The sequence below is a fragment of the Salmo trutta genome, chromosome 33, assembly GCF_901001165.1.
Source record: "Salmo trutta chromosome 33, fSalTru1.1, whole genome shotgun sequence".
Classification (NCBI taxonomy): Eukaryota; Metazoa; Chordata; class Actinopteri; order Salmoniformes; family Salmonidae; genus Salmo; species Salmo trutta.
The window spans coordinates 23871696-23881806 of NC_042989.1; the positions used below are offsets into that span (position 1 = coordinate 23871696).

Sequence of the window (10111 nt, forward strand, 5' to 3'; positions counted from 1 at the left end):
TTTTCGCACCAAATTACATTCATCTCTAGGAGAAAGAAACACGTCTCCTTCCTGATCGGTATGGCGGCTGTGTGGTCCCATGGTGTTTATACTTGCGTACTATTGTTTGTACAGATGAACGTGGTACCTTCAGGCATTTGGAAATTGCTCCCAAGGATGAACCAGACTTGTGGAGGTCTACAATTTTTTTCTGAGGTCTTGGCTGATTTCTTTTGATTTTCCCCATGAAGGTAGGCCTTGAAATACATCCACAGGTAAAACCGCCAATTGACTCAAATTATGTCAATTAGCCTATCAGAAGCTTCTAAAGCCATGACTTCATTTTCTGGAAATTTCCAAGCTGTTTAAAAGCACAGTCAGCTTTGTGTATGTGAACTTCTGACCCACTGGAATTGTGATACTGTGAATTCTAAGTGAAATAATCTGTCTGTAAACAATTGTTGGAGAAATTACTTGTCATGCACAAAGTAGATGTCCTAACCGACTTGCCAAAACTATAGTTTGTTAACAAGAAATTTGTGGAGTGGTTGAAAAACGAGTTTTAATGACTCCAACCTAAGTGTATGTAAACTTCCGACTTCAACTGTATATAAATAAAATACAATAGCCTCACACTGATGCATACATTTTATTGAATTCAGAGGTAACATAATACCAGAAATTATAAAAATGTATTTCAAACTGTATCAAAAATGTCAGCGATATTAACACGGAGACTTGACCTTAACTCAACCCCTCATATGATATCTTCAAAATGAAATCTCCAAACTGTCAAGTAAACTATCAAAATGAGCACAAACCAGATTAGACAATATTACAGTGGTACATGTAAGAGCTAGATGGATATTATAATAACAATCAAGGACATGAAAGTATGTGCTTTGTAGAGGGATGAGTGGAGAGTGCAAAAATAGATTTTGCAATAGAATAAAAATAAGATTCTTTATACTCACACAATGTATGCAAGTAACACAGGCGGCCGGTGAAACCTTTATTGGGGAGGACAGGCTTAGTAATGGCTAGAAGGGAATAAATGGAATCAGTTTCCATGTGTTTGATAATATTCCATTCACTCCATTCCAGCCATTATGCGCCATCCTCCCCTCAGCAGCCTCCTGTGGCAAGTACATTTTGTTAAAGCCTAATTTCCCAATTATTAGAGTCATAGAGAGCAGAGGAGGTGATGGTCACCCTCACTCTTTATTCTTATATTTGGCATCATGGCTGAAGTTCACTCCAGCTGGTGGCTTTGACTACATCACCAGTAAATTTCCCCTCTGAGTGAGTTACTCCTCCATCCACTTAGATTAACAAAAGGAACATAACTGTGGCATTCACACAGACTCAATCACTGACCATGGATGTGTTGACCTTAAATATACACACTATTTTCTGCCTCTAACGCTTAAATGCGCCTTCACCAAATGCTCAACAAGTGATAAATTATAGCTCAGTTTGTATCGGATTATATATACTGTATATACACACACACATACATACAGTAAAAACATACCAGTCAGTAGAGACAGAGGAAAATTGAATAATGGGGTATTGAATGTAGCAAACACCAGATGTCCGGATGTTTAAAATTAAATTAAAACAAATGGTATTGCTTTGGTCTTAGTTTTGGAGGCTCTCGACTCCAGTAGGTCCCTCCTGGTTGGTCAGTTAGACACGCTAACAGTCACATCCCTCAAGATGGCAACACTGAGTGGACTTTCAGGGAGAATCATGTACAAACTCCACTAGGCCTGCTATTCTTTCACAGACATCCCATAGTCACTGCCTCTCTACTGCTTTCACCCACATCCCTATCGCTTTCCTTCTCCATCTTTCGCTCTCCCCCTCGACGCCTTGCTTCCGCAGTGGCTCCACCCTTAGAACTCAAACATATAGTCTTTTTCGGCGTTGTCTGCATCCGTTTTGTCCCAGTTAGCTGGGGACAGGCACTCTTCAGTGTTGAAGTCCTGAGGGTTTACCCCAATGTCCAGGACCTGGGGGTTATTGCGAGACTCAGCGAGTCTGGAGGGGGGGGAGAAAGAAAGACATTTCACTTATCACATTCATAAGGCAAAAGATACCAAATATCAGATGGGATGTGAAAACTCAATACATTGAAATTAACAGACATGTGGTAGCTTTAACATTCAAAAGCATTTAAATGACAAATGTGTGTATTGACATGATAGGAAAGATACTATACAAAAATGTGTCAAACTTGAGTAAGCAACTAAAAAGACAGTGTGTTACAGTATCCAGAACTAAACTGTAGAGGCATGTCTTTTTAAATGATCAAACAGTGAGGTATGGTTATCCAAGTACTTCACACAGCTACAACTCTCAGGCCTGACACTCTCAACACCACTTCACTGCTTTCGACAGTAACACCACTTGGCTCACCATGTCATTACTCATTCAGTGATGTTGCAATAACGGCGAAATGGCTGTAGATGTGAAGCAGAATAACACACAAATCCAAGTTCATGTGGGCATGGACAAAATGTGAATAAATGACAACAACATGTTAGCAGAGAACCCTGCCGTTCATACACAGCACAGCCTTCCCAACCTCTGTGCACTTTGCTGGTGTAATGTTGGAACCTGTAGTCCAAATTTACATCAGACGGGTAACTTCTCGGTCTTGGTTTGAGCCATACGTTTGCTCAGCGTGGTCTCAACATAAGGGAAGTCAATAGGACAGGGTTCTGAGCCATGGTAATGGGATGCTCCTATAGGGACATATGCAGCTACAGGCGTTTGCAATGGCAGAATGCTACAGATCCACATCCATGCTCAGACAGATGGGCTGGGTACGGTGAGGATGGAGAGTGACAAAGGGGTCACAGTTGTGGTGAGGGTGGTGAATGGAGTGGGGGTGACTGGGGGAAGTGAGGGAGGGACACTGCACGTCCAATGGATGACGTCATTACCTGAGTATGATTCAAAGCTATCCAGACTGCGGCTGAGGGGTGCAAAGGAAATGTCAATAGTCAGACAGCTGTTTTACTATTCCCCTATATTTTTATTATGAAGAACACCAGAGCATTTCCAATGAACTTAAAAGTTGCATTAACTTCCTGCAGCCAGAAGATGGCACTGTAATCCTTCTTGAGTTACAGCGATCTTAGTGAGGGAAGTGTCAGTGTTGAGAGTTCCAACTCCTGGGCACAAACTTCCTTCATATTGATGTTTAAAGGAATGTACAAGGAGAGAAAGTTTAGGTGCCCATACAGCTAAACTAAATCACTCACATAGAGAATGAAGGCATGAAATGTCAACTCTGTCTCTTATTGTATAACTCACTAGTAAAACAACTCTAAATAACAGGGATGGAGGATTGTCACTAAAACTGTTCTTTGCTTCAGAAGAAGTCCTGAAGGAGGAAAGCCAGTCAGTCTAAAATGACAGGCATCCCTGGACTTCCAGAGTTCTGCTACCCCATTATACCACCCACAGCAAGTTTGGAGAGACAAAAGCCCATCTACCAATAAACTGCCTTTTACTGAGAGTTATTTCCTGAAACTCAGAGGAAAAGTCTGACCTCATTGCACCCCATTCCCAGAGGTAAAATAAAGGAAAGAACAAGCATTAGCAAAAACAACATATCCCTGACTGTCAATATGCAGGGAGTTTATAAACAGCCCAGTCAAGAGAATGACTAAAGTCTCACAGACAGAAGCTTACTTTCTGTCATCGCTGGTTTTGGTCTTTTTAGAAAATCTATTCTCAAAGTGCTCTTAGGAGCTTGTTTAAAATCTCCAGTTGCCACTTCCAAGTCTCCTCAAGTAACTAAAAACGATCCATACTCATATCATATATATCGGCTAGAGGCATACAAGGAAAGCAAGTACTGACATCAGTCAAGTACTGACATCAGTCATGTTTGGTCAGTCCATATGACAGTGAATCAGTTCAGCAGCCCTCATATGGAGATATAGAGTGACAGAACTTCCTCTCACTCTTCACCACAGCTCAAGACCCACTACTTCAATAAGAGTGCAGCTCTGCAATCAGCTCTCTCTGATAGACGAAAGGCTAGAACCGGGGGACTCATTTATCAATGGTGCGTGCGTAACAAAAATACTCTAAACCTTGCATGTGCCAGTTTTCCTGCAAAGGTTGATATTTATCCATTTTGAACATGGGAAAGTGTGTGTATCAAACTATAGCTCAGACCATGCATACACACAACTTCTAGTGGTTGATCAATTGTATTGCAAGCAAATAACGTCATGATAAAACAGATACCTTTGCCATTGGTAAGGATATCGCATAGCAGCTTACAGCATAATGTTTCTTTTTTTTTCTGACATGACTAGTTTATTCCCGCTAGACAACCAATATTAGGCTACCATTTATCCATTAATAATTCAATAGCCAAGAAAGCTTGGAAGTATATAGACCAGTAGCCTATTGAAAATATTTGATAGTATGGGTAGGCTACAGTATTGCTGTAAGATAGGAGTGCGATGTCATAGCCCATTTAATATTAGAGCCTATACCAAGGCAGGAGATAGAAACCCAATCATCTATTGATTAACAAAATATTGAACAACAATTTGACTTTTGCATAGAAGTGTGGGCTGTAGCATTTACATTTAAATTGTTTGAATAGACAATCAATCTTGTAGAATGCGCAGCCAGTGTTTGGCACTCGCTATAGTTGGCATGCATTTTTAGTTTGAAAAAGTCACTGCAAAATATGAAACATTCTACCCACACCTCTACAGAAATGTGATGAAATTTGCCTTTGCACTTTCTTTTAGAAACTGACATGGCCCAGTTCCAAAATGTCCAAATAATACAGCAAATGAGTGTGTTTTTGTTACTATAAAAGATGAACGGAAGGTGTTTTCCAGACAGGGTTGTATTGCTCGTTCACAAGCACACAAATATACGGCTCTGATTTATCAATGAAAACGTGTATATGTTGCGTGCAACAGTTCAATAAATCCCAATAATTTGTTGCACACGCAAATACTACAATCTCCACTTACGACAGAATTTAGTAAGAAATGTACACATGGTTGATAAATAAGGCCCCAGGTCCTCTGCCTACTAAATTTTCCTCAATTAAAGCAATCTGTGGTCGGACTGCCCATCACTTCTCCACAGAGTCCCATCGTTAATCACAGCAGCATAGATTAACGGCCTAGTGAGTAATTACTGTGTGTGCAGACAAATAATTATCTGATAACAGCACTAGAATGGTCTCAATGCTTGATTAGCGCCCCTCTGAAGCACACTGTCCCTACCGCCAGACAAAGACTGATCAACAGAAGAGAGGCCACCGTCAGTTTCAAATGAAACCAAATGAAAAGAGTCCTGGGGGAAATGAAAGCACTGATAAGACTGGAATTAGACTAGAACTTAGTGGTGACATTAAAAAAAAAAAACATCTTGGGAATTGTGATTCAGCATCCCTAAAGACCTCATCAGGACATGTCATTGAAACAAGATGGACTCCTTTGAGCTCTGCATGAGTTGGGTTAGTTTAAAATGAGCCCTTGAGCAGGGTTGGGCAGTAACTGATCACAAAAAAATCTGTAATTGTAATCAGTTACGTTACCAGCCACAATATTGTAAATCGGATTAAAGATACTTTTGAAAAACTAGATGATTACTTCTTGGATAACATTTACATTTAGAAATTATGTTTGTGACAAAATACATGATGACATCTTTCTGTTATCTCAATAAAATGAAATGAATCATTGAAAAAAGGTACAAGTTTTAGTTTGTTCGACCTCAGAGTGTCTGACCACAAGTCAGAGACCACTATGAAGACACACCAAATGCATTTGATAGATCCTTTTTGTGTTCTTCTAATGCCTCTTAAAAGGAAAATTCCACCCAAAAATGATATTTTGGTAAATGTTTTGCATGTCAGCAATCAAATGAAGATATATTACCTTCAAAATACAGAAATACATCCGGTATGATGCATTTTCAGTCAAATGATGCAAAATGCACCATACTGCCTGTATTTCTGTATTTTGAAAGTAATATATCTTGATAACTTGATTGCTGACATGCAAAACATTTGGGGACTATCTCAACAATGGACTAATGAAACATTACTGAGTTTGGGTAATCTAGAAGTTACGTTACTGATTACAATTTTGGACAGGTAACTAACGGTTTACATTTAAAAAGTTACCTACCGAACCCTGCCCTTGAGGAATCCCAGTCTGTACAAGAGCACAGAGAATACACTGAAGGACGTGTCCAGTTAACCTTGAACCTGCTAGTTGTATGACCGAAAACCAATGCTCTGTGTATTTATCCCGTAACCACTACCATTGAAGCTTGCAGAATACAATCTATCCAAAGTCCTCACTTAAAAACCTATTGTTAAATCACTGCTTGTGGGGGCCTAGCCAGTAGAAAGGCAGGCTGAGAAAGCAGAAGATAACTAAGTTGGGCGTTAGGCCAGTTAACTAAACACAGCCAGTTTCTTGGATATAAGTGCAGCGAGCGCCCAGCGGCGAGCCAGCAGGTGGGAATGGCAGTGTTTATAAGACGAGCCTTAGCCACCGGCTATTGTGTGCGGTAATGCAGAGGGACTGGACAGGGCACAGTAAAATCACACACCTTGAGAAAGCTTCATCCAGACCATCCTCAAGCTCCTGCCAGACAAAACACACATATAGACAAGGTCAGGGAAAGAAGACCATGTCAAAATTGAAATACTGTAAAAAAACAAAATTTGTTTCAGAAAGGTTTACAGAAGGTAAACTACAGGAAGTGATGGCATGATGAACGTCTCTTTTGGCTTAACAACTATAAATGGAAGGTTTGGGTTCTGAGCAGCTAAAGGAAACACACACCTCTATCCAAACGTTCCCTGTAATATAAGTATATGATTGCAGAGTAACAGCTCCACACCCTCCCCTGCTATGGGGACCATCTGATAAGTCTTGTTCTGTTCAATGCACCATTGTCCCGAGCTAAACTCAACCCATAATCATACTCTACTATAAAGACACTGCCTTTGAATCAAGTATGTATGCTAGGAGCTACGGCCAATACTGTATTATTTCAATCTTACCCTTACAGTATACTGTAGCCATTCTATGTCCATTTGATGTAACCATACAGCTTTCCAAGCCTTCATTCTCCCATCAATAAAGCATTGCCCCTCTTATTAAGCATGTGTAGCTACAATAGTTCTATTCTAGCCCCCATTCTCTTACCCATACAGTATTGTTGTTCTCTGTGGCGTGGTTGTGCGTCATGAATGGGTCTGGTTCGCTCTCCTTTGTCCCTGAGTGCAGCAGCGCCATGTTTGCCCCCTCTGCCAAGTCTAGAAGGTTCCCTGTGGCCACTTCTGTAACACAGAGAAAACAAACATACTACATTAATCTCAGAGGGAAGAACCGTACTTTCAACATCAACAGCATTGCAGGACATTGCAGGACATCTATTACATATCTTATTGTCACATACTAACACCAAAACCCCACGCACACTTATGACCATCATGTGCAAACATAACAGTAACCTGAATCATTAGGATCAAGCCTTCCTTATTACCCCTCATAATGTGTGTCATCAACATGGAAGGTTTGGGGCGGCAGGTAGCCTAGTGGTTAGAGCGTTGGGCCAGTAACCGAAAAGGTTGCTAAATTGAATCCCAGAGCAGACAAGGTAAAAATCTGTCGTTCTGCCCCTGAACAAGGCAGTTTAACCCACTGTTCCTAGGCCGTCATTGTAAATAAGATTTTGTTCTCAACTGACTTGCCTAGTTAAATAAAGGTTAAATAAAAAATAAAAAACATGGCGTCTGTTGTTTGTCACTTATTGTCTTATTGATAAGTGGGCATGGAACAATCCCCCGACACACATACCTCACCATGATGATGACTGTGCTGTAATGGGATCGTCTCCAATGGCTGCTGTGGACGCAGCTGTTTAATAGGGTTGGGAATCGTGTGTGTGTGTGTGTGTGTGTCTGCGCCATGTGTGCTTATTGATTCCCTGGTCAGACAGACAGGTTTCAGTCCCCTGAGAAGAGAAGGTCAAATCTCAGTAGGTTCTCTAAATCTGTCTCAAAGTTGAACTTGGGTCTATTAATAACCTCATATACTTCCTCCTCCTTTCTCTGCATAACAGGAGGCCCCCAAAAGAGGAAGGCTCATAAATGATCAACTCAGCCATCGCAGCAGTTCCCCCCCTCCACTGGTTCCCTCCACCAACACGTTCCCTCCACCAACACGTTCCCTCCACCAACACGTTCCCTCCACCAAGACGTTCCCTCCACCAACACGTTCCCTCCACCAACACGTTCCCTCCACCAACACGTTCCCTCCACCAACACGTTCCCTCCACCAACACGTTCCCTCCACCAACACGTTCCCTCCACCAACACGTTCCCTCCACCAACACGACCTCTGACATTTACTGCATCTTCCCCACTAAGAAGGCCATTATTAGCAGGTGATTATTCATTATTCATTGTATCGGTCTGTCTGGGATGGTGAAGGACGCAGGGGGGCACCGCTGCACTGTTCATCACCACATTGGGTTTGGGGCTGTGTGTGGAGGGCTTAGGTTGAGAGTGGGATGGGTGTGGGGGCTTGGAATGGGTCTGGGCACCGTCTGGCAGTCTGGCCCCAGGGAGTGAGTGGCAGATTGAGTATCATTTTACAGGCCTCTCAGGAACTACATCTCCAAGTAGAGGACACAGGAACTACATCTCCAAGTAGAGGACACAGGAACTACATCTCCAAGTAGAGGACACAGGAACTACATCTCCAAGTAGAGGACACAGGAACTACATCTCCAAGTAGAGGACACATGAACTCCATCTCCAAGTAGAGGACACATGAACTCCATCTCCAAGTAGAGGACACATGAACTCCATCTCCAAGTAGAGGACACATGAACTCCATCTCCAAGTAGAGGACACATGAACTCCATCTCCAAGTAGAGGACACATGAACTCCATCTCCAAGTAGAGGACACAGGAACTACATCTCCAAGTAGAGGACACAGGAACTACATCTCCAAGTAGAGGACACAGGAACTACATCTCCAAGTAGAGGACACAGGAACTACATCTCCAAGTAGAGGACACAGGAACTACATCTCCAAGTAGAGGACACAGGAACTACATCTCCAAGTAGAGGACACAGGAACTACATCTCCAAGTAGAGGACACAGGAACTACATCTCCAAGTAGAGGACACAGGAACTACATCTTCAAGTAGAGGACACAGGAACTACATCTCCAAGTAGAGGACACAAGAACTACATCTCCAAGTAGAGGACACAGGAACTACATCTCCAAGTAGAGGACACAAGAACTACATCTCCAAGTAGAGGACACAGGAGCATGTGCCCACACCCACACACTAGTTTGTGTGGCAAGCAGAAAACTGGCAGAGGGAAGATGGGAGGTGGGTATCATGTCTCCTGAATAAAGCTGAATGGTCTCCAGCAACACTCCTTCCTGAGGCTCCCAGGAGGTAAATACTTACTGTAAGCACTTTGCATCTCAGTCAATACCACTTCCTTATGGGTCTAACCCACACATCCCTCTATGGGACTATGAATAATAGCTCAAGGACAGCCAAAAGATAAAAGGGACAGGGCTGCAATCCCCTTACACCAAGCCTCTCTGTTACAAAAAGACGGGCCTAATCCTATTGTAATCGTGAGCTGATCCAGTCCCATCTCATGTTAACAGTATCAGATGAGATTTAGAGGGATCCCACTCTGGCAGGCTGGGGTCCACCTGGCCAGACTAGGGGGGCGCATGGCCAAGCTGATGTTTTAAGTCTGCTCTCTCTGCGTCACACAGTGACTGACCCGTGATCCCCTCACAGAGGAGGGGAGAACAGGGAGAACAGGGAGAACATGGTGTGCCAGAAGTACTGTAGAGTGAAGGGTGAGCGTCATCCTCTCTCAGGCTCTGGATCAGGAATGCAGCACTTCAGGGCCTAAAACTGCACAGGCCTCACCAGCAGGATTTGAGGAAAACGGTCACAGGGACTAGAATCTCTCTGCTTACAGAATTCTACAAAAGAGGAGCTAATAGCCACAAAGAATGTAGATCCCTCACGCTTTTCAAACAAACAGTGTTTCCTGCTGTTGGACTTCTCTCAAG

The 10111-nt window shown here is 42.5% G+C and overlaps 1 protein-coding gene across 1 annotated transcript in view; it reads right to left on the reverse strand.

Annotated features, from left to right (window-relative positions):
- Positions 1-613: 613 nt before the first annotated feature.
- The window catches only part of LOC115172704 (low density lipoprotein receptor adapter protein 1-B), a 71753-nt gene continuing 62255 nt past the window's right edge, over positions 614-10111 (reverse strand). The window contains exons 7-9 of the mRNA XM_029730397.1: positions 7197-7330; positions 6595-6629; positions 614-2022 (exon numbers count right to left, since the gene is read on the reverse strand). Of these exons, the coding sequence (XP_029586257.1) occupies positions 1878-2022; positions 6595-6629; positions 7197-7330 (314 nt within the window). The 3' untranslated portion in view covers positions 614-1877. The remainder of the gene's footprint in view (positions 2023-6594; positions 6630-7196; positions 7331-10111) is intronic.